Raw genomic sequence first — 24,911 nt, 5'->3', positions numbered from 1 at the left:
ACCACAGGAGCCTGCCCGTGCTTTCCTGGAGCATGACTTCAGTCCAGCCTCTGTGTGTGGGATGCTGTTGCCATGTGTGTAATTACCTTGGAGGTATGGGAGAAAGTCTGGGAGCTCAGGGGCATGAGGAGGGATGGCATTCTCTTTCTGCTGAGTACTTGTGACATGCTGCAGTGATGGAGGAGGTTAGAACAGTGCTAAAGCTGTGATGCTTGCCAGGAAAATCTGTGACTGCAGATAAATGTGTATTTGCAAGGTCAGAGTAGTGCTGCGCTTGGTAGCATCACACATGAGGTTGAGAATATGTGGCAAGTTGTGTGTTCTGACTCAGCCCCTCGAGTGGGTTGTCTCTCACAGAAGGCTCAGGACCACATTACTTTGTGTAATGGCTTATTCTGTAATAAGGATACTCCTTTTTTTTAATAGCATAATCAGCAAGACACCAATTAATGATAGTAAAACTTTGTGGTTTTAGAAAAACTTTTGCTGTCAAATGGATAATTAAATTAATTTAGTTTAAAAAAATCCCTGTAAAGCTTGTCCTCTGTCTTGCATCCTCCTCTCAAAACTGAACCCTGAACATGGGATGCTTTTGGGGTTGGGCTTCCTGTCTGGCTTAATTTGCAGAGCAGCTGGCCCAGATAAGGATGCAAAAGGTGCAGAGGGAGACTTTCCTTGTGTTGGATGCCACTTCAGAGTACAAAAAGCAGAATTTGAAGTGCTTTGTAGGCAGCAAATTAATCAGAAAAGAGGAGACTTTCAAATAGTTTCAGGAGCTTCATGTCACCAGATGCTTTTGAGGCTTGACCAGCATAAAAAAAGACTGGGTACCTATTTGTTATCAAGTATCACAATTCCTCCAGTGAGATTAAAAAATACATACTTTTCTAAATGTAAACTGCATTGGTCTGGATAATGAATCAGTTTCTAATAGAGAAGAATTAAAATTTATCCATAAGGAGCTTATTCTGATTCTGCCTGTGTGTGGACTTCTGCATGTCTTTGAAATGGGATGTAGAGCTAGATGGGTCCTTTGATCTGATTTCTTGTCTGGTATAGTTATAAATGCTCCTACTTAGAGCTTGTGAGAGACTGTTAGTATTTCAGTGCAGTGAAAAAAAATCTTTGATAGTTGAGGCAGGCCAGATATGCCTTGAAGAAAAGTTCAACTTTTCTGAGCTTTTTTGTCTGTTCTTCCCTTCAGGGTATACAGCATGGCCCAAACAGAGAAGAAAGGTGGGCTGCTCCGGAAATCTTCAGCCTCCAAGAAGCCTTTGAAAGAGAAAGTGGTGTTGATGTATGATGAAATTTTCACGGTAAGCAGCTGAGCATCTCTTTTTTCTAAAGGGTTGTATTACATTTTCTTGGTTTACTTTGTCCTGAGGGTTTTTTTCCAGTGGATTTCTTTCCTTAAGGTAAGGCCTGCACAGTGTAGGCACATGCTACAGGCTCTCCTGCTGTCATGCAGAACTCTGTATTCTGCTCTCTTCCAAAATGTCACTGTGTCCTGTTGCCTACCAGAACCTACCATCTATGGGAAGTCATGGCTTTCCCAGCATTTTTCAAATAACAATTCAGAAAATAATCAGAGGCATCCCAATTGAGAGCTGCTTCTCTTGGTCCTTCTTTTTTTCTGGGAATCTCTGTAACCAGAATTCTGCACTTTGAGACCTCTTGATCATCTGGCAGATGATGCTGACTCTGAGCTACCTATGATAAAGACTTTCTTTAAGTTCTGCCTGAATGATTTCTTTGCCCTCATGCTTGTTCCTTTTCCTTACAGACAGAGGACCCCAGTAAATGCAACCCTAGGTTTTGGGAGGAGCTATTTCTCATGAAGGTAACAGACCATGAACATCCTGTTGCTGTTCTGCCTACAAAGTGGCAGTCAGTCAGTGCAAGGACTTCTGTTTCTAAGGTGTTGGTGATGGTATAATGTGCCTGAACTGCTTCTTAACCTGACAGGTCAACCTGGAGTATCTAGAAGGCAAGCTGGAGGCTCTGGATGGGGAAGAATTAATGAAGATAAAAGACAACATCAACTGCTTGTTTCAGCACTGCATCCAGGCCCTGGGTGAGGAGCACCCAATCAGAGTGGTGAATGCATTACAGGTACCACGCTGGGGGACAGGGAGTGCTGTCTTTCTACTTCAGATGCTGGTATCAAACACCTTGTGCTTATTTCTTGTTACTGGGAAGTGATGTCTACAGGGCAGCTGTTACTTGTTGTCTGTGGAGGTTCCAAACATTCCTAGTCTCTGTTCTTGGCACAGCAATAGATGCTTTCAGAATTCATGAGGATCTGGTGATGGAGGATGAAGTGGATGGCAGTGAAGAATCAAAGGAGCTTGTTCACCTTGCAGGCTGTTGGTTTGTGGTCTCAAAAGTACTTAGGCTCTGTAGTTGTGTTTTACTTTCACCTCTTCTCCCTTATTTCAGCTGCCTTTTCAATTTCCATTTGGGTCAAAAAAGAAATAAAGCTCTGGAGAAGTTAGTGTGAAATTTACGCAGGAAATTGCCTCAGCTGGACACTTCCTAATTGGAAGCTGTGAAGAATTATCACTCAGAACTCATAGCCATTTTTGTGCAGGTTGTTCCTTACCAAAGCTCTGCTGCTCCATATCTTGTGTGGGAGACTCCCCTCCTCAGTTTTGATATTTGATGTTAATAGTTCACAAGCTGATTCTCACAGTTTGGTGAATGCATTTGTTTTAGGAGTATGCAGAATGCATTTCAGTTTTAGGAGTGCAGGATAGGAAATTCAGGTCTGAAGAAGTCATCTGTAGGAGACTTTGGACCAGCAGTGATCTGGGAAAAAATGGTTTAAAACAGAATATTACATCTCTGTACAATCTTGCATTGTTTTATTGTTATTTTTAGAATTAGTTTGAAAGGGTGCTACTAAAATAACAGTTATAGCTACATAGACAGCTTAGACCAACCCCAAATTCTTAAACTTATGTCCATACTCTTGGAAGAATGTAGGGCAGGTCACAAGAATCCTGCTGTGTGCATGTAAATAGGAACCAGGTAACACATCCTGAGCTCAAACTGGGAGAGTGTTCCCTTAACCAGACTATGTTAATGTGGAAAGTGATCCTAAAGCCAAAACTTACTTAAGCAATCCTTTTTTTTGAGAATCAGCATGGTGACCAAAGGTTTGTTTAGCCCAGTATCTGTTTCTGACAGTAACCAAGAAAAGAATGTCTACCTTACCTTTTTGCTTTTGTGTGGTTCTAGAGGTCTGCTAATTCCATCAGGTCTGTTTTGTCTCCAGCTTTACATGTGAAACTAATTACCTCTCACTGGTGAATTTAAGCTGGAATCTAAAACTGCAGTGGTTGTATTCCTGATCATTCCCCTCTTCATGGGCCTGAGATGTGCCTGATGACAAAAGTCACCCCAGACATCTTTGTCTCTTCGGACAAATGAGTAATTTGCTGCCTATAAATTTTCCAGAGAGTCTGCTGATAGTGTGCTGATACCTGTGTATCTTCAAGAACTTGGAATGAAGGAGTAATTAAGCTGCCTAATAGACTTGGAACCTTTTTTTTTTTTGTGGGAAGATTGGTTCCTCTTGTTGACAAAGACACAGTTTATTGGTCCAACTTGGTATAGCAATGTGGTAATCAAACAGAAATTTGTGCTCAAACAAAAAAAAATACGGACAAATCTATTCTTCTCCAATTTTTACAAATTTTCAGCATCCAAGATATGTTTTTAGAAATGCCAGAGCTGGAGGAGAGGTCAGACAAAATGTATGGCCTCCAGGCTGGTGGTATTAATTTCAGTATCTGCCAGTGCTAGGAGGGGATCATGCAGTGGGTTTTGCTGTTGAGTTGGAGGTGTTGCCTTACATCTCACCTTCTGTTTTTTCCCTTTGCAGACTTTGTGTGCATTGATCCGCGGTGTCCATCAGAAGAACAAATCCACTTCTGGGTTTGACATCATCAACATGCTTGTGGGTTTTGACAAGGCAGAGCTGTGTATGAAGGTGAGGCCCTGGCAGTGCAGAGAAGCAGTTTGCACAGCAGCTGTGTTGTTGCAAGGGCAGTGAGTGTACATGGGTGTGTCTACCAGGCAGCAGCTTTTGGGGGGAATACTTGAGCCACTTACTAAAAATAGCTGAATCTGTCAGTAGCACAGACATTTGGGGTCCCTGGGTTGGTTAGTAATGTAACAAAGCATGTTCTTTTTCTTTAGTTCCACACTGTGTAGTTGCTGTTAAAGACAGGAAAGGCTGTCACAGGTTATTGAACCTAATATTGAACCTCACATCTTTTTCTTTATCTGAGAGTCATACCCTCTGTTCTCACACTCCATCAGCACATGTACTGTTTTAAACCTACTTGATGCTCTTCACTGTAAAGATGTTGAGTTTAGGAAATGACAAAGTAACCAGTGATAAAGCTGAATTCTTGTTGTATCTTTCATCTCTCTACAAGAGTAGCAATTTTTCTTCTCTATACAAACTGTAGTATATTTGGGGAAAACATTAAGTAGTAGTTTGCCTATCAGATTTTTAATCATAACTTATGTATGTATTGTGAATTGGAGCTGTGCTGCTGCATCTGGAGAAAACTCATGGAAAAGGATAATGATGTTCTACCAGTAGTCATTAAGTTGTAGTTAACACAAATAGTGTTGAGAAGCAATAGTATGAATATGGCCTGGGTAGCAGTAGTAATGGCTCAGTTACTGATTCTGGAACAACATGGCTTTATATTGGTGCTCTGCTGCTTGAATCTTCCAGAAGGTTTTATATAAAAAACATTTCAAATAATTTAAAATACTACTTTTAAATAATGTGACTGTTGTTCTTTAGAATCTGATGGAGAGCTTGGACTCCCTCCTCTGTGCAGAAGGTTCTGAAAGCCTCAAAAGCTTGTGTCTGAAGCTACTTCTCTGCTTGGTGACAGTAAGTAATTAACAGCTGTATAATAACTTAAGGGCTTATATGGGCCACATCTGAGGTATGGAGCTGTTTCAAAACTTGAGCAGAATGCTGCAGTGTGAAGCTTAAGAAGGAGAAAGAAATGGTGAATGAGAGCCAGTGTCAGTCCAGAATGTGCATGATGGCTCCAACCATGATGCCAGTGCAGACTAGCAGACACTTTTCATCCTGTTAGATAGGTGCCAGCTAGGGCTAAAAAGGAGAGGCAGGAGGAAGTATCAGTTGGATTCACAGGTGTGGGTTTTTTAAAGGAAAAAATACTTAAGAAGTTTCAGATGAATGGAAAGGAAGGGAGCAGGGTTGAGGTAAGACAGAAGGTGTGGAAAACCAGAGTGGTGAGGATGTGAAGAATGAGGACGTTGTAATAAATTGCCACTCATCAGCTTTTGGAGATGGTCAGCTGCGAACTATTTTGACTGTGATAAGAGATAAGTGAGAGTGGTGGAGCTCTTCATTGCCCTCTTCACGATGGGAAGCTTCTCAGTGCAGCATACGTGCCCTTTTTTCATTCTCTGCCTCCTGTGTGGAGCCTGCAGCAGCTGATGGCTGTTGTCATTCATGCAGCTGTGTAAAATACCGACGTGTGGAGGAGTGGGGGAGCTCTTAGTCCGTGGGTGGTGCTTCTTGGCAGAGAGAGCGCTGGCAGGCAGGACAGATTTTTTTTATTTCATGTCTAGCTCTATTGCTAGTCACACCTTGACTTGCTAAGTGTGAGATTCTGGATAAATGTGTCCATCTGGAAGCAGAACTCTCCGGTTCCCAATGTGTGCCAGAGGCAGCTGCAGCATTGGTGGAAGTTGTGGATGAGCTTTTAAAACTTGTGTTTGTACTCAGGTGACAGATAACATTAGCCAGAACACCATCCTGGAATATGTGATGATTAACAGCATATTTGAAGCCATTTTACAGGTAAGGGTTCTTCCTTCTACTGTGGAGGCTCTTCCATAGTGAGAACTTTCAGTAATGTGTTTGCCTTTCAGCATTTTCAGCGCAGTGTAGTTCACTGGTACTGTTGCTGCATCCATTCATAGCTCAGTCATACATATATTTTGTAATGTTCTCTCTCCTTTACTCTAGTCTGCTGTTTTTAGTCACTACTGACTATTTAAAGTATTTTCACTTGAGACATTTCTGCACAGTTAGATTCTGAACAGATTTCTGGGCTAATTTCACACAGAATTTCTTTACTGGAGAAACTGTTTTTCAAAAGGTAGTGTGGATATATTTTTTTCTGCTCTTGGATAAATTATACTTTTTTCAGTGGAACTGAGCCTTGGAGAAACGCAGAACACTTTCACAGTTTATGATGAGATACTATAAAATGCTGTTGTGAAATATATGTGCTGTTTATGCCCTGAAAGCCTGTGTGCATCCTGTCTGTGATAAATGAGCTTCTCTGTGTGCAGAACTTCCTTGAGGCACTGACACTCCCTTCACCCAAATATCTTCTTTCAGATAGGACATAATTTGCTCTTGCACATACATTTCATGGCTGTGCTCTGAGTCACTTCAAGCTTCCTGCAGGAGGCCTGACAGAACAGTGTGGTTGTTTGTTCCAGATCCTGTCCAGCCCTCTCAGTCGCAGAGAGCATGGGTATGATGCTGTTGTCCTTCTGGCCTTGCTGGTCAACTACAGAAAGTATGAGGTAGGTGTAGAAACCCTTCTCTCTGCTTTATTGATTTAGAGTGGCCTCTGGATTATGAAGGCAGCACACAGTGCAGTTTTTAGCAGAGCACACTGTAGCATCAGGGCATCAGAGTGGAGCAGGAGAAGCTTTGCAAGGCAGCCCTGTTATGTCCCTGTGTCTGTCTCTGATGTATGTGTACAATCAAATGTGTGTGATACTCCTACAGCTCCTCTGTGCCAGCATGAAAGAAACTACCTAGGGAATTTGCATTTCCTTTGTGGAAATATTCTGAGAAAGGTCCTTTTGGAAGAGTTGCTGTTGTGCCAAACCACACGTCTGCCTCTGTGTGTGTGTGGTTATACATAATCTCCAAAGTAAAATGAGCTGTCAGTCATCCTGGGCTTCAGACTGAATTTGTGATTCAGGACCTGACTAGCTGACTGAAAGAGCACAGATCCCCAGAAGAGATGGTGAAGCTGTGACCAAAGAATGAACTGAAGCATCACAGGTAGCAGTTCCAAGAGAAGTCTCTCTCTCTCTCTCTCTCTCTTTGATGGATTCTTCTTTGAGGAACTTTATTCATCATGCTTTTTATGTTTATGGTATATTCCCATTTTTTTCCTGTTATTCATCAGCTTGAAAAAAAACATTTCAGATGTCAGAACAACACCTAATGTTGGCTTTTCTTTGTATGAAGCATGATGCTTTAATGATCAGGGGTTTTTTTTCTTCATAAATAGGAATATCTTAATATGCTTCATTAGGCAGCAAATAGGAAAGTTCTGGAATAACCTGCCCTTCAACAGAATTACTAGGAGGGAGCAGGCTTCAAAACCTACCTGGTTTTATAATAGATCTTGTTCTGAATTATGAATAGACCTAGAGAATATGCAAGGACAGGAACTACACTTGGTGTCAAAGTAATGCCTGTCAGTTTCTCATTCCTGTCAATGATGTCAGAATCATGAATTGCAGATTCTCTTCAGCATTCTGTGCTGTGGTAGCATGGAACAGGAGCATGGAGCCTGATTTCAGTATATGGCTATGAGGGAAAACTGTTGGGAATTATCTGTAAGTGGGGTTACTTATGAGGGTGGACTGGGAAGACCAGAGGTCTCATTGCAGCATTCAGACAAATGCTGGGGAGCTGTGCAGTGCCATCCCTGAGGCAGGGATCCCTGGGACTGCAGTTGATGTCCTTAGTCAGGTAGAATGCTGTGAGTGCAGCAGGCTTGCCCTTGGCTTCTGGGGAGTATTGAGCTGGGGTCAAGTGCTTTGGAGCACACTCTGAGACATCTTGGAACTGGGCACTCTGAAGGAAATTGTGCTGATGTTTGAAAAGTGCAATCCATACAATCCAGCTGAAGCAGATGTGTAGCAAAGGGAACTTCAGCTCAAGCAGCTCCTCTGGCAAGGCTGAAAGTGACTCCCAGAAGGGTTTTATGTGACAGCTGCCCAGCACTGCCCTTGGTAGCAGTGCTACAGGCCAAGCCTGCAGTAATGCAGCCATCATCTTTGTCCTTGAGTAGCTGCTTTCATTTGCTGTTCTTTGGCCCTTAGGGTCAGTATGGTGGTTGTCAGTCAATTGTAGCACACCTTCATGCCTCAGGTGCTTAGGAGTTCTCTTTTGAGTTAACTGTGGTGCAGCTAAGAGGTTCTCTTTTGGTCTGAACTGCATTGGTTAAGTTGTGTTTCCAGTTGTTTAAGAAAATCTAATAAGGCTCAAAATTCATTAGCTGATTATGATTTTGTGTCTGTTTTTAGCATAAATATCAGTGTGTTTTGCATTTGGGTGTTCTTTTCCATTTTGGCAATGTGAATTTTGTAAACTCTGAAATTCCTTGGAGAGTATCTCTCCATGTTGTCATTATCCATGTTGATGAGATCTTGGCTTGCTTATTGACTTCTGTTCTAGGGATTTACATCTCTTTACTTGGGACCTTTAAAGGGATACCCTTGATTGAAATCCTAATAGTTTTCAGAAGTTGTTCCAACTATATAATTACCCAAGCCATCATCTATATTTTCTTTTTTTTTTTTTTTTAATACTAGTCCTGATTTCAGAGAAAATACTTTTGCATTGATATTGTGAGAAGGAAAATGCTGTGAGGAAAAAAAAATTATTTGATGACTCTCCCAGTGTTTTAAGGGATGGCTGATAGGATAGCAAGTTAAAACATAAAATCAAGTAGTGACTTTTGAATACATATTCATTGATAACATCTAGGCAGAAGTTTGTTTGCATCATGTTCAACCTGCTAGAATTGCATTGTAGCTTTTGTTAGAGCTGAAAGAAAATAGTTAAAATGTGGGGTTTTCCCTTTGTGTGCTTGTCTGGCAGCATATAGTGTATCCAGTAACTCTTCAGGTCCAGTTTTGTGCACTTGCCTCTCCTTGGTATAGACAGCTACAGATGCTGAAAGACACAGCTTTGGAGAATCAGAAAGTTCATGTGTTTTTCCTTTTTTTTTTTTTTTTTTCCAAAGATCTTGCATAACTCAAATGATTTAAAAAAAAAAAATCTTTAACAAAAAAGTAATTATTCAAGCTCCAATTCCCTGCAAAATGACCTGCCTGCAGATGAGACTTTTCTTTTGTGTCTTGATTCAAAATCAACTTTTTTTAGTTTTACACTGACATACAAAACCCATGAAAAATGTGCATTGCTAATCTGAAATGCTTCCCAAATTATTAGCATTTGCCTTTATAGATGAAACCTGTGTTTTTTCTTCAGCTAAATTCAAGGCATTTATATTCTCTAGAGACTTCCAGCTCCTTGGGGTTGCAAACCAAGTGTTGCTCTCTAACCCAGCAGCAGATGAGTCCAGAATGTTGTCCTGCCCTCCTGGGTGCTCTTTAAGCAATCTTTGCAGGGTGCTGCAGAGGGGAGACAGCAGAGCACTAATGCTGCATCCAGCCTCAATGCCTGTTCCTGCTGCAAAACTGTGTGTGTGTCACAGATAACAGGCTTGCAGGATGGCTGCTCCACTTTCCAGACTGACAGAGGAGCTGGTGCAGGGACAGAAACTCCCTTCTCTTCTCAATAAAATCAGGAGACTGCCTGGCTGAGCCAATAAGGGGAACATGTCCCTGGCCTAGTGGTCTTAGCATGTGCTGTGACTCTGCTTATTTATGTGTATTCTGTTTTATGGGACAGGACAGAGATTCTGCCCAGGTGGTTGTGTAAACTTGGAAACATAATAGTGTTTTTTTTTCCCTGAAAGCTGAACTTAAAGCCATTTTTCTTTCTTTTTTGCCCCACCTTGAGCAGTCAGTGAATCCCTACATTGTGAAGCTGTCCATTGTGGATGATGAGGCCACACTCAATGTGAGTACTTGGCTTGATTCCTCTGTGCTGCTGCAGATGTTCTTTCACATGAGGTGTAGGGTAATGGATGCCAGCATGGTGTATGGTAAAAATCAGGTCTCAGAACAGTGCTGCTGTAAGGAGCAGCAGTGCAGTGGGTGTTCAGCCCTGTGCTCTTGCAATAGGTTAGGCAGCTCATGATTTGGACAGTTTGATCACCAGTTACATGGTGATTAAAAAACAGATAGCAAGGAACATGCTAAAGTTGATCTATTATGCATTCATGAACTATCTGTGCACTGTTTGCTGTCATGTGCCAAAGAGGCACAGGATGATTTATGCCAAAGGGAATCTCATTTCTGGTGCTGTGTCACTTGATTTTATCATTCCACAAGTAATTTCTTGTAAATCAGTGCAAGCTTGTAACTGAGTCAAGAGTCCTGCAGTATATTTTGGGTTGCAGCTACAGTCTGAGTTTTATATCCAGGCCTGGATTAAAATTGACAGCAGACTGAGTTATGTGAGTTCTGGACTTGGAAGCTGCTCTTTAGGCAGCAGTAGAAAGCAAGCTCCATGCTGAATAAAGGGTGAGAACTCTTAGTAGTTCTGTAATAGTGGAGGCTGTTTGCAAGAAGTCAAAGGTTATTCATGTCTATGACTCTTTGTTTTGAATTTTTGGATGTCCTTCCTCTGATACCAACTTCTTTCTAAATTTCTTAATGCTTTACTGAGACTTCTTGAGTGAGAGCTCTGTCTGGAGGTCCAAGAAGAAGAGATGCTTTCTGTATAACTTAGTGATTAGTAAATAACTTTCAATTTGGTTGTCTGGATTTTTGTGTTATAATGTTGTTGTATTGTAGCACATCTTAATAGTTCAAACAGTTTCAAGGGAAATTCTGAATAGCATGCTAGGTTATCTTGGGGAGGGCAGCATTGCAATGTATGTTCAGTGTGTGATTTTCTCCCTTGAGATTTTAATGTGTAGTTTTTTTTAAATGCTTTTTTTCAGGGAATGGGACTTGTAATTGCCCAGGCTTTATCGGAATATAACAGGTAAAACCAAATTGTGTCTTGTTTTTCAATGCATGATAGTTACTGTACATTTTCACAAACTTTATTTTATTTTTGTCTTAAAGCACTTGTTTATCACCTGACAGCCTTGATGCACCTGGAGAGGCAGGGAATAATCTTATTTTTTGAAGTACTTTGCTTCAGTTGATGCAGTCATTGCAATTCTCAGTGCATCTGTACCAGCTGGGCTGATGTGCTTCAGGAGAGATCTTGCTGTAGGGGAAGATATCCATTGTCTGTTTTTACTGTCATAGGTTTTACCTCTGTATGAACTTTGTGTAAAATCTTAATCACAAGTGAAAAGATAATAATTTGCTGATAACTTCTATGATGAAAAACTGATTTAGCCAAAAAACTATCTTTAACAAACAAACAAATGTATCCAGGGCTGTCCACATGCCAGATCAGAGATGATTAGGAGATGTAAACTCTTCCAAATGGTGGAAAGCAGTAATTCCTGCTGAAGAAAAGAGCTAGAAAGTCAGCAGAAAGGGTAGCATATTCTTAGCCTCTACTTCATAAGTAGCAGCATAAAACAAGCTGTTCTGAGAGGAAAGTGCTTTAGAAAAATTTGGAAACTTACAGCAATTTCACCTAGGAAACTCAAGAATTTTTTTGTGCAGTAGGATTCTCAAAATATCCAGAAAAATGTTTTAATTCCTTTGAAAGCCTGCTGTGATAGTTATGCAGCTGACTTGCAAAATCAGCAAATCATGTAGATGTATTTAACAGAGTAAATGATTACAGTAAAGCAGAAAAAAACTTCACCCACCCAATTTCCTTCATTCTGACAAAAATTGTCTCAGATCATGGCCTGTTTTGCTTAGTTCATTCCTTCCCCTTTTCCCAGGAATTTAGAGTTGGTTTCTTGGCATGTTACATGTGTGTGATCAGATTCCTGTGTGACAGACAAAATAAATGGCTGTGTGAGCTTTGCTAGTCCCTTTGAGTGCCAGATGAAGCAGTGTAGTGTAAATCTGAGGTACCCAACCTGTTTGTTGACTTCACTTGCTCTAGTTCCAGCCTCTTCTCTTGCTCCAGGAAAATGGGATCAGGCCATGAACCATAAAGGTCCAAGTGGTTTCTGCTGGCCATTTCTGCACTCAGTAGGGTGACCAACTCTGATTTTTTCTGCAGTGGATGAAGTGAAACTGTTCTGTGGTTATTGACCCTGTGTGCCCGTGTGGCTTATTACTGTTTGTCCAGTGCAGGACAAAATTTCTGAAGTCACTTGATCCTTTTCCTTCAGAGTTAGCCCAAACTGCTTGTGTCCTCTGTAACAGCACAAGCATTGTTCAAGTTTCACATCTTTCAGCAGCCTCACTTCAACTCTACACAATTTACAAATATTTTAATACCCTTTGTCTCTTATTTAGTGAGTTCTTGAAAAAGGCTGTTGAATGTTGAACTTTCCTTCATCCTATATTCTTGTCCAACAGGACTAATACATAGAGATTTAGGGGGAGTAGCCCCGGTTCCATTTCTAACCCTGAAATGTCATCCTTATTCCTTTTTGTTCAGGCAATACAAAGATAAAGAAGAGGAGCATCAGACTGGTTTCTTCTCAGCCCTAACTAACATGGTAAGCAAGGAAACAATGTTTTTCCATTCTTACAAAGGTGCATTCATGCAAGTTCAGCAGGAGAATGTTTCTAAAAAGTTTGAGTTTGGAATGTGAGTTATGGAGATAGAGGTGGATTGAACAAATCAAAACTAAATACAACTGAAGTGGTTGTATTCTGAGGAATGTGTTGTTTGGCTGGGAAAGCTCTTTCAAAGGACTCTCTGATCTGTACTCTTGTGTTGATAGCTGAAATTTCTTTTCTTGCATCTTTTTCACTCTAGGTGACTTTATTTTAAAAATCACCTTATTTTAAACTTTAAATAATTTTTTTAATGTCCTAATCCTTTTAAACAGCTGTGCATTTTTAAAAACTACTTGTTACTCTGGTGATGTGGCCTAAAACATAGTGGCACATAGTCTGGAATGTCACTTGTCTTTGAGGTTCTGTTTCTTTACTGTTTTGTTTTCAAGCATGGATGCACTTTAGCCATGGAGTAGAGCTTGGGTTCTGCAGTCGGCACTGACTGCATTTTTGAAGAGGTACCCTTCAAAAGAGTTGTGAATTTCTTCCTTGTAAAGAGTATCCACTGTTCCTCTTGTTCAGTTTAACTTTGCTTTAGTCAGAGATTTCATAGTACTGTGAGATTTAACTGACAGAAAAATTTCCTGTAGGTGAGGGTAGTTCAGTGTAGACAGCTTTTTGTCAGGAGTCACTTGGGTAAAACTGCATCCACCCTGGGGCAAGCAGCAAGGAAATAATCTCTGTTGTCCACTTAAAAATGGCAAACTAATCCAGGCTTAGATTCAAGATCCAGTCTTATTTTTTTTGTCCTTTTTGTGATTCGACAGGTGAGGCATTAGTCGGTAACAGTACAGCAAAATAAAATGTATTTTCATCCACGTGTTGTCTTTTGTTGTCTAGTAGCTTTCCCAAATTCCTTCTGTGCAATGCTCTCTCTTTCCATAGGTGGGCAGCATGTTCATAGCAGATGCTGATGAGAAGATCTCTGTCCAGTAAGTGCACAGATGTTATTTTATTTACACAGTGGAGTGGTTGCTGCTATCTGTCCTCTCATGGAGCTATTTAATGTCACAAAGCAAACTAGAGGAGCAGGTTCTCCTGTCACTAAAATGGTACCACACCCTGCAAACTGTGGATTTGCCCTTCTGTGAGAAGGGTACAGCAGGAGACATGGCTGAATTGCTTGTAATGAAGTCTATAAAAAAAACTCCATTGGTTTTTATGAGGTATTTATGACATGTAATAGGTGTCTCAGAGGTGGCACATGAGAAACAAAAGTTTGTGCATTCTGGCCCTCGCCAAAGTTTTCTAAATTAAGGGGGCAAGTAATAAATATGAGGGATTTTAATGTTTTTAGAACCCTATGCTCTTAAAGGAGAGGACTTCAAATGGAAAACACTGAGCAACTAGGGACATCTTCAGTGGGAAGGCAACAAAGATTGTAGTTGTGCTCTAAAAATAGCTACTTTTATGGGTTGCTACTACTAGTACTATTATTAGTGCTACTAATAATTGGAAGAATAACTGGACTGTAGAGGCAGAGTTTTCCATAGTTGAAAAAAAAATTCTTGTTTTTTCAGATAGGCCATGCTTCTAAAAAACTTGGCTCCTGGTATACTGATCACTAACTGTGTCTTTGTCTGCATCCTTCCCACAGAACAAATGAAGCAATCCTTCTGGCCCTCTATGAAGCTGTTCACTTAAACAGGAATTTCATCACAGTTCTGGCACAAGTGAGTTTCAGTGGAATGCTTCCCCATTTCTTTGTAGTGAATGTCTTTGAAATCAGAGAGCCAGAAATGGAATTGGTGAAAAGAGTTTGTTTTTTTTTTTTTTTTTTTTTCCTTGTATACTTGTCATAGGATCAGCATGAAAGAGCAGAAGCAGGCCAGGACCAGGGGAAGAATTTTTATTATATACTTTCTGCCTTGACAGTAAATGAGTAGTGTTTCGAGGTCACAGTTCATGTTGAAATGATTAATTTTTGCCACTAAATGGGAAGGGCTGCATCGAGTGCCTTCTCTGCCCTATTGATAGTCCACTTATTGGGAGGAAGGAGTGAGCAAAGCAGTTGCTGTAACTCTCAGAGCAAATCACAGTTTTGTTAAATTAGGGTTGAGAGAAGGAGGCTGATTCAGCTCCCAGATTGGATGGATTGTCCTGTATGTGTGTGCATGGACTGTGTGTTGTTGTCTGTTTGGGTGTTCTTCACTTAGGGACCAATTGACATGTGACAGTTGTTGTTTCAAATACTCTTTTGTGTTCAGACTTCCTTGAAGAGCCCAGCCCCTTTGGCATGGGAACCAGTTGTTGGAGCATAGCATTTGTCCTTGGGCTATTTATGGTGAAGAAGCAGCCTGCTCTGATCACAAGTCTCTGGATGCTTTTCTAACTGTGAGAGGTTGGAGAGGTGGTTGCTGCTGGGAGGCAGATAATGAGCCTGTCTGATGCAGTGATTGTGCTGAAAGGGTAGCCTGATGGACCTTCAGGTTCAGGCTTTTAATTTTAGTTTGTAGGTACTGCTTGTAATATGGGAGAAGAACATCAACAAAGCAGTGAACACCTTTCCCCAGTTTGCTCAGGTCCTCAGAGTGCAGCCATAGATCTCAGGCTTGACACTTGGCATGATAGAGGAGACATCTGGGGACTCCTGACAGTAGTGGTGATGGAAGAGGGCTGATAAGCAGATCTACAGCCTCTGAAGAAAGCTTCTGTTTCATGGGTGGTTAATTTGCTGAAGTTCCCTGCTTGTCTTTTCCCAGGTTATTCATTCCTACCACTTCTCAGAGATTTCTGCTCTTTCAGTTCTGTGTAAAACCAACTCAGGCCTTTCTGTGGGCAATATACTCCTGAGGGAAGAGAGGCATTTGGCAGGAAAAGAGCAGAGCAGAAAAAGATCAGCTAGAGATCAGCTCTTAAAAGTAAAAGGATAGACTAGTTACTTGTGAAAGAAGTTGAAGCAGCCACTGATCAGTGGGTTGAATTGGAGAACTGATACTCTTGGGTGGATTGTCTGTAATTCTTCATTTAAGAGAGGGCAAGGTAGGTCATGTCATGTTGAAAAGAAACTCTTAAAAGCTGATGAATGCTCTTTCCTAAGCTGGTGTCCACTGCTTGGGGCTGCACGAATGGCTTCCTGCTGCTGTGTGGCACATGGGAAGAGCAGGCATTCAGTTGTGTGGGTATCTGGAGCGTTGAGTGTGTGCTCACCAGCTGTGGGTGCTTGGGTTTGCTGCTGGGTGGCACTCTTGTCTCTCAACTGCCAGTCATTGTTCTGGAGAAAGAAGGTAAGCCCCTAAAACCTGTCTGAGGAAATCTGGCTTATGTAAGACTTTCAGTGAAAAATTATATTTTAAGTGTAAGTTGGTAGCTGTAGGGATGTAAATTATTTTTGAGTTCTAGTATGTGTGCTTCCCATAAAATATATGCATTTATAGTTGCTCATAAAATGAGATATTCAAAGGCAGTGTGGAGGATATCCACTTGTGAAAAATCCTATGGAACTAACTAACATAAAATCAACAGTTCTGTATCTTCCTTTTATTTTGAAATTGTGATGATATATTAAGGCAGATGATACATTTATGTAAAACTTGCCCTATGAAATGGACACTTTGCTTGGCAGCCAGGCTCAAAAATAGCATGGCAGATTGCCTGCACTCCCACCAGTGTGGATGGGTCCGGAAGCCTGCAAAGAGTGGAGTCAAAGCAGTAATTAGGCAGTCAACTATTAGCAGAGATGAAATGGGGAGAGGGACTGGCTGATGGAAGCTGAGAGGATCAATAATGATAGTATTATTTATGTTATGCACTGTTTTCCTGCAGGGCTTTACAGTGAGACAGGAAAGTAATAAATTGCTATTATCTTTGAATATGAACAGGTGGAGGGCAGGAGCAAGGAGAATTTGCTCTTAGAAATAGAAGTAAAAGGATTGTGGGGGAAGACTTCAAATGCACATCCTTGGGTTGTTTTAGGGATAATTAGAAGCTATTAACATTGTAGGCTTTTGCAAATCTTCTCCCATTCTACATTAGGGAAGGAGATTTTTTTCTGTCTGCTGGGGAAAGCCACCACTTTCTGATGTTCCATTTTTGATGTATTTTTGTGTTTTGTGGAGTAGAGAAATTGATGTACAGTTTAATTGTTAGACAGCCAAGGTCAGGAACCATGGCCTGGCTCCTTGGAGAAGAGGTTGAAGTTTCTTGAGACTTCTTCAGTCATATCTATTGTGCAAGAGCATGGAACAGTACAAGTAGTGATCTGTGTTTCTAGTGCCTGGGGAAGCAGTTGACCTGTGCATTTGTGTTTTCTCTTAGAGCCATCCTGAAATGGGCCTGATGACATCACCAACGAGCCCAGTTCCAACCACACCTGTCACTCCACTTGGAACCACCCCACCTTCTTCAGATGGTAAAAATGCAATGGTATCCTGAGGAAAAAGAATTTAAAACTGTTAAATAACTAGCAAACTATTTTCTGGAGACTGCAGCTAATGAGGTCTGTCTGGAGCAGATGTAACTTGGTGGTCTTTTCCTGGAGTAATATGCCTTGCTAAAAATGAGCAAGATTCTTTGACTCAAATTTATTTTTATTTTGCCTTGTGTATTGCTCAATGCAATTATGCTGATATTCCTTCTGAAAATAGTACTGCCCCAATATTTGCATGAAAGTATACCCAGCCCATTAGTTATTCTGTGTAGGCTTTTACTTATGAATATTTCTAGTGTCAGGTCCTTTGCCTGGGATTATTTCTCATTGGAACAGATTTACAGAGAATTGCTGTGGATTCCTGCTTGTCGTTAATGCACTTGTCCTCAGCTTTGAATTAATTGGGATTTGAATTCAGTCTGGGTGTGGAAGTATTCCTCCCTCTTATTGCCTTTTCTTTGATAGGCTTTGTAAAGAACTGCTTAACCTGAGATCTCTCTTCTAAATGAGATGTTATGTGTCCACATAAATATGCTTTGAAATCATCTAAAATAAACCCCTTTCATTTTAGGGTATGGATAGATATAGCCTAGTTGAAGAGAAGAAATGAAATGGCTGTTTTCATGTACTTTAATGGCATCTGAGCTGAAGAGAGTTTAATGAAGGAACAGAGTCAATTTGAGTAGAGCACAGTTTGGAAATATTTCTGGGGAAAAGCAGCCTGGGTTACTCAGTTATATGAGCTATTCAGGTCATTTGATACCCTAGTTAAGGATGATCCTCCTCATGGATGAATTCTGTCTGGTTGCCATGGATAACAAAAGCTTCAGATAAAGAGTCCCCTATGTCTCTGTGTGCATATAACACAAAATGTGGAGGGATGGGCATTTTGTGGGCTTCTGTTCAACGTGTTCATTGCAAATGTATCCACCCCCACACCATATTACACAACTGACAGAATTTGTGCTTACCTACATCTACGGCTTGCTTGCACTTTTTTTTCTTTATTTTTTCATTTACCACAAGACAAAACAAAACCTCCATCCTGCTTTCAGCAAGGCAGTGATCTTGAGAAGTTTGAGGCTTCTTGTGGCTTGTATGGTTATTAAATCTAAGAAAAGGATCTGATCTTTATGTGCAGCAATTGCATTGGGAAAGTTGCTTTATTTTTATCTGCTGTCACCTTGTTGATCCCTACAATGTGGGTTTTTTTTTTGTGTGGCCCTTGGCTTGGTTTAGTTTGGTGGTGCTTGAGTACTGCTGTTTTAAAGAGATGTCAGAATTTTCCTCATTTACTAAGGTCTTGCAACTCAGCTGTAAAATTTGCCTATGGCTGCCAGTTAACAAGAGGCTTTTTGGCTTTGGAATGATAAGATTGCTTTCTCTTTACTGCATGAAAATAATGTGTAGTTGAACTGTTTACAAGTTACATTAACATGTAGAAATCCATCTATCAATTTCAGGTGCTTTTCTTTGTCTGGGACAAAAGAAGGGTTCATATTTTAGTTTGATATTTCTCTGGCTGTTAACCTATAGTGTAAATTAAGACCTTGTAAAGTATCAAAATGTGTGTTAAAAAGGTCTGTATCATGAACCAGGATAAGCAGAGATGTGTTCTTCAGAGTGATTTCTTCCTTTTTTTTTTTTTTTTGAGAAATGAGGCTTTTGCTAGAAACTGTTTATCCATAATATGTAAATCAAGTGTGCCTGTCACCATAGTTATCTAAATGTCAGTTTGCTTACTGTTGTTAAATATTCATTCACTACGTTCATTGTAACAGCTCAAGAAGGATCCACTGGGGATATAAATACATTTTTCAGACTTTTCACTAAATCTTTGAGCTATTCATAATATTGGGAGTGAGAAAGCTTCCAGACTCATTGCACAGACTTTGCCAACAGACATGGCACATTAGTAATGTGTCAGGAACCCCAGGTCTTCAAGACTGAATGGACTAAACTAAACAGTTCATGCCTGGGAATGTGCAACCTTTATAACTTAAAAGCCCCATTATGGTTTTTTTATGTGATTCAAACAGTGAAGTTACACTGATCTATTTGGTCTCTTGTTTCCAAGGGCTACAGTTTGGTATTGAAGGTGATTGTGTAATCCTGAGTTCCATGAGAACCTCTGCTATACTCTGGGCTTCTCACTGCACAGTTTAAAGAATCCTGCATTTTACTCTTGGCTTGTCTCCTTCATCATTCTGTGCCTGCCCTTGCCCCAGTTGAAGCCTTACTTGCCTCATTACAGGGTTATGAGATACAAGCCTTGAGTTCTGAAAGGTGTTTTATATTAAAGCAGACTTTTCTCTGAACCAAAATACAGCTGTATACAGGATGAAATTCCCCTCAGAGCCCCCAACCTAGTCGTCCAACAATCAGATTCCTCACTTCTTACAAGGTCCAATCTCATGATAAATACCTTTTTCTTTGCTAAAAGATGAGAAAAGCCTTGAGCATTCCTGAGGATGGGCAGAAAAGAGATGATATAATACTTAAGATGTGTGTACTGGTGGTCTGTAAATCTGTTTCCAGTGCAAAGGGTGTCTTGTCTTAGGCTGCTTTTATAGCATGAGAAGAGAGAGTCTTTGGTCAATCATAATTCAAGTCATCTATGACCTCCTGAATGTGAGAACCTGTGAGTTTCACCCTCTAGGCAGCCAGAACAGTCATGTTATTGTCATGTCAGGACAGTTGCATAGGGCTGGAAAAGTTCTCCTTAACTCTTGAGCCCAGTGCCCTGTGCTTGCAGGCATATCAGCATACAATCCCTTGAATTTATCAAGCTCTGACTGAATCTGTTCAATTTGTTTCCCAATAATTTCTGTTGGGGGGAGTTTTGGCATCTTGTTCCATGGTTAGAAATATTCAACTTTGCAACCTGGATTTCTTGTCAATTCCTATCCATTTGTCATGGTGTTAAGCCTCCCCTGAAACAAAGGTTGCTCTTCTTCATGTGTTGGTTTACTCACCTGTGTGTTTTGCTCACAAGAAAGGTAATCTCTTCTTCTGGCCAACATACCAGCCTGTCTTTAAACTTGTTCAGGTTTAAGTTTATCCTCTTTGAACACAGCTTGTGCATAATTATGCACGGTGGTTGAGACAAGGCCTCACCAGAACCTTGTGCAGGGCACTACAGTGTTTGTGTCTCTGTTGGAAGTGCATTTCTGGATATATGTTGTAGAACTGCACTCCTCAGCCCTTCATGTTGGTAGCTTGTCACCTTGTGATCTGATCATGGTATTTGATTTGCAGCTGATGAGCTCTCAGCTTGCCATGGAAATAAATCCCCAAATTCCTGACCCTATGGCTTGCATTGTATAATTTCATCTTGTGTTTATTATCTGTTCTTGTTTTTATCCCATTCTTTGCGTGCAGTCTGATACTCCTCTGTGTTTACACATCCCAACTTTCTGCCATTAGCAGGTTCATTATCAAGCAATTATATCCAGGTTTGCTTCTTATGTCCAGGTCACACAGAAAAACAAAGAATTATTCTCTAAACTGATGTCTACAGAATTTTTTCTCAGACCAGTAATTTCTCCAATTGTATCTTGTTTGCCAGATCTTTGATATGAAATAGAAATGTAATTTAATTTAAATTTCTTTATGGGTTCCCACCTATTTCCTTCACTTTTAATTTTTTTATACAAAGCTGTATTAAGTACTCTACTGAAATGTTCCTAAGCTAGCTCCATCACCTTGGGGATTTTTTTTGTCTGAGCTACTTTATCTTAAATGGCATCAGACTTATCTGGCAGGATCTGCAGGTAAATGCATGATGCATGTTTCCCACTGATCTTTCTCCTCCCTTTCAATATTTCTTGTAAAGCTTTCCAAATGGAAAGGCAGAGAATGGCCCTTTAGGACAGCTCAGGCTCAGTCATCAGTAAAAATGTGGCTCAGTCACATGGTAGAGGCTTGACAGCTCATAAACTCAGTGCTTCAGATGGTGCATGGGGAATGGGGGAATGAGCGGGGAGGCACATTGTGCAATTAGCTGAGGAGATGAAATAGCTTCTTGTAAAGTCTAAGGCTGATGATGTCCACGGTCAGGGTGTCAAAAGTACAGCTGGTGTGCTAGAGAAATGCCAGTGAACTGCTGAGGGTATGGAAGGTACAGTTCTGCTTCCTGCTGGGTTGGGATGTACCTAGCACAAGCTGTGACTGCTTTTGCTTCTTGGTTTTTATAGATCTTCTGTTTCTGCCTTCCTTTTCTATCTCTTTGGTACTGTAATAATTGTTACATTATGTCTTGCGTGTTGCTTCTGCAAGAGAAACTTGTTGAGAGGGAAGAATGGAATTGACACAGACCTTTTGGAACTAGCATTTCAAAATTGCTGAAACAGGGTAGGGCCTTTCCTGGGCATGTCTTTTTACAAAATGAGAATTGTGTGACTGTTATCTGTGTTGCTTGTAAGAATTAATTGGATATCAGTGTAAATATCCCAATTTCCCCAGGCTGGGGATGTTGATGAGTGCTACAACCGTGGGCTCATCTCCCTGGGAGGAGGAACAGGGGCAGGATAGGGAAGGATATCACTTTGCAGGGTACCACAGTCTGTGCTTAGAGCAGGAAAAATGTTCTCTGAGGGAGGGTACCAGTCTTCATAACAAAATCTTTCCTGGGTGGTCATGGAGGAGGAGGAGGTCAGCTGGCCCTGCAGGTAGGCTGAACCTACCCCAGACCTGTGAGTCTGTGTCTTAGTTCTCTGTATAGTTATTTCTTGTTTTTGTATAGGATAAATGTGTCTTATCTGCTTTGTTCCAGTTATAAGCTCTGCAGAGCTGCCTTTGGATGCTGATGTGCAAACGAGCAACCTGCTGATAACCTTCTTGAAGTACAGCTCAATTGTGATGCAGGACACAAAAGGTAAGAGAAGTCTGTGCATGCAGCCAACAGTGCTTCTGAAGTCAGGAGGGCACGAGAACATGCCTAGTGACTCCAGAAATGGAAGTGGAGTCTCTTTATAAAAAAATTGACGATTTCACCTTTTGAAAAAAATTAAGTGATTTCTTATTGTGAGATAAGACTTATGAAAGTAGAAGAGATGTCAGGTATGGAAAGAATGTAATAATAAAAGATAATACCTAATAACCAAGCCTGTCTATGTGCCAAAGTTGTGAGTATATCTGATTCACAACTATCTGTCAGAGAGGGCAAGTCTGACACCAGAGCTGTATTTTTAAGAACACTTAGAAACTGACACAGAGGGCAAAGCTCAGCATTAGAAGGAAATACTTCCTTTGTCCTTTGGTTAAACAAGTAGCTCTGTTATTATAAATAGGGCAGCAGCAACTTAGACTGTGCTGGCAGTAATTTGCTTGAGAAAGTATCTGTGTTGTGCTTTTTGTTTCTCCTGTAGTTCTGTGGGGGTTAATTTCAGCTTGCTGGAGCTGAAGTATTGCTTAATCTCCTGCTCAGGGTACCCAAGGGTGCTGTTTTGCCCAGTGGTTATAAGGGCAGGACCACAGTGTGAACATAACAAGTGATCTTTGCACCGTATTTCAGGCTGTTACTGACTTTTGCTGTTAAGTTAGATATAACAATAGAAATATGAAGATATCTGCAGAGCTATGATACATCAATTACTGAGTTTCATGAATGCATAGCATTGAGTAAGAGAGCAGGCAGTTTCCTTTTATCTACTAGCTTGCAGTGAAGTTGTATTTTGCTGTCTGGCACTTGTTCAGTAAGCAAGCTAGGTGAAGAAAAAGTAATAATTGAAATTAGGAGCAAAAGGAACTTCATGCACCCCTATCTGGTTATGGCTGGGACAGAGTTAATTTTCTTCTTAGTGTCTGGTACAGTGCTGTGGTTTTGGATTCAGGATGAGAATGATATTGATAGCACACTGATACTTTGGCTCTGGCTGAGTAGTACTATCCCTATGTCAAGGACTTTTCAGTGCTCTGTCAGTGGGGAGGTGCACAAAAAGCAGGGAGGGAGCAGGGCCAGGGTAGGTGACCTGAACTGGCCAGAGGGATATTCCACACCACAGAATGTCATGCCCAGTATATAAACTGCAGGAGTTACCCAGAAAGAGATGATTGTTGTTTGGGGATGGGCGAAGAGCAATTTTATAATCAACTGTATTGTGCAGCACTTGTTTCTCTTTGGTTCTGTTACCCTCTCTCACTCTGCTGATGATTATTATGATTATCACGATTATGATGATGAGGTTTCAGTTATTAAATTGTTCTTATCTCAACCCACATGATTTACTTTTTATTTCCAATCCTTCTCCCCACTGTGGGGAGAGGAGAAGCATTGTGAGTGATTGAGCAGCTGCCTGGTACTTAGTTGCTGTCTGGGGTTAAACCATAACTCCTTGGAACCCAGGCAGAATCAGGTTTACCTGTATCTTTTCTCAGAGGTTTTGCTGACAGGTTGGGTGAAGATACTGTGATAATGGAGCACCACTTTCAGCCTATCCATTCCAGTGTTTAACTGTCCTTGCTGTGAGAAAGCCTTGTGTGCTTCCTAAATTCTTTGCTGTGATTTAAATTAATTACTAGTTATCTTCTCCAAGATAGATATGGAGAATGGATTATTTCTTTTTTCTATGTGTCATCCCTTACATATTTGAAGTCTGCTTTCATGTTTCCTCTTGCTTTTGTCTTTTGAACTAAACCACATCAGTCTTGGCTCAGTCATTCTAATAGATTACACACGTGAGAAGGACTTAGCAGCTCTCTAATTTGCTCATTCTCATTTGCTTTTCTCAGGTCTGTCTTGCTGATCCAAGACTCTGATGGAAGAATTTTATATTTTTCAATTTAACTTCTGCCCTTATTAGTCACTGTAATATGGAAAGTCTGTACAGGGCCTTGGAAGCTGCTACACAGGATTAGTTTCAGATAGAATAAAATCTGATAGAAGGGATTCCTTACTAAACAAGCCAGTGAGAGATGAGTTTATTGTGTTATGAGACAGGAGTTGATGTTTCTTTCTTTACTTTGATTCTAGCTTGTATAAGCTCTGAAATTTGTGTAGCTGATAGACCTCCTTCCCACCACAGTAATTCATGGCAGTGAACTCCACTGATTGATCATTTAAAAAGTGTGCCTTCCAAACCAATACTTATTAATTCTAGTGGGTATGTTCCTGTCCTTCTATTTTGATTATAGATGCAGCACTGCCTTTTTTTTTTTCTTGTATAAGACCAAGCAAGGAGCAGACTGCCCAGGGAAGTACTCAAGTCACAATCCCTGAAGGTATTTAAAAGACATGTAGATGTGGCAGTTAGGGACATGGTTTACTGGGAGATTGGCAGTGCTGGATTAAAGAGGGGACTCCATGATCTTAAAGGTCTATTCTAACCTAAATGATTCTGTGCTTCTATGTGACACCAGTGTAGCAAGAAGAATGAATAATTCTCATTTGCTCCTTGTGTCTTGAGACAGGTGGGAACACTTACAGGGGAAACTGGTTTCTTTCACATCCAGGACTAGACAGTTGTTTTGGTCCTATCCCAGAGAGCATAATTTAATAGATTGTGTTTGCTAGAGCCTTCTCTTGTTATCCTCCCTTGTGTCAGTCAGAAGCAGCTGCCTTGGGAGAAACAAAACCTCTGTGTCCTTTTCTCCCATCTGCAAAACAGGTTTTGTGCTGCTGTGCCTCCCTGTAGAAAGTGGTTTGCTTTGTTGCTTTAATGAAGGGTTCTGTGAAAGTGTGAAGTGTGTGCAAGTAACTGCTTGCATAGCTGCCCCACAGCTCCTGAAAATGGTCTGATGTTCACAATACACTGGCAGAGGGCAGAGTCCATGGTGTGGAACAGGAGCCTTTACAGCATCATCCCCAGAGAGAGAAGTGGTAGCAGCACCTACAGAAATATACAGGGAGGCCTTACAATATAAAAATAACAAGACTCCTGTGTATCAGTTTTATTCTAGGTCATTTCTCCTTCTTGCTGAAGTACAAAACTTCACA

The 24,911-nt window shown here is 40.8% G+C and overlaps 1 protein-coding gene across 2 annotated transcripts in view; it reads left to right on the top strand.

Annotated features, from left to right (window-relative positions):
- Positions 1-24,911, top strand: part of ARMH3 (armadillo like helical domain containing 3) — a 138,977-nt gene that overhangs the window by 22,133 nt on the left and 91,933 nt on the right. For both annotated transcript variants that reach the window (XM_063163351.1, XM_063163352.1), the window contains 14 exons: positions 1,205-1,316; positions 1,784-1,840; positions 1,966-2,112; positions 3,887-3,994; positions 4,826-4,918; positions 5,789-5,863; positions 6,514-6,600; positions 9,854-9,910; positions 10,899-10,942; positions 12,482-12,542; positions 13,492-13,538; positions 14,204-14,279; positions 16,864-16,957; positions 21,750-21,851. In XM_063163351.1, coding sequence (XP_063019421.1) covers positions 1,205-1,316; positions 1,784-1,840; positions 1,966-2,112; positions 3,887-3,994; positions 4,826-4,918; positions 5,789-5,863; positions 6,514-6,600; positions 9,854-9,910; positions 10,899-10,942; positions 12,482-12,542; positions 13,492-13,538; positions 14,204-14,279; positions 16,864-16,957; positions 21,750-21,851 — 1,160 coding nt within the window. The remainder of the gene's footprint in view (positions 1-1,204; positions 1,317-1,783; positions 1,841-1,965; positions 2,113-3,886; positions 3,995-4,825; positions 4,919-5,788; positions 5,864-6,513; positions 6,601-9,853; positions 9,911-10,898; positions 10,943-12,481; positions 12,543-13,491; positions 13,539-14,203; positions 14,280-16,863; positions 16,958-21,749; positions 21,852-24,911) is intronic.

This window comes from Melospiza melodia, chromosome 9 (assembly GCF_035770615.1).
Source record: "Melospiza melodia melodia isolate bMelMel2 chromosome 9, bMelMel2.pri, whole genome shotgun sequence".
Taxonomy (NCBI): Eukaryota; Metazoa; Chordata; class Aves; order Passeriformes; family Passerellidae; genus Melospiza; species Melospiza melodia.
The sequence above is the reverse complement of the archived record's forward strand: the minus strand, read 5'-3'. Positions and strand labels throughout refer to the sequence as shown.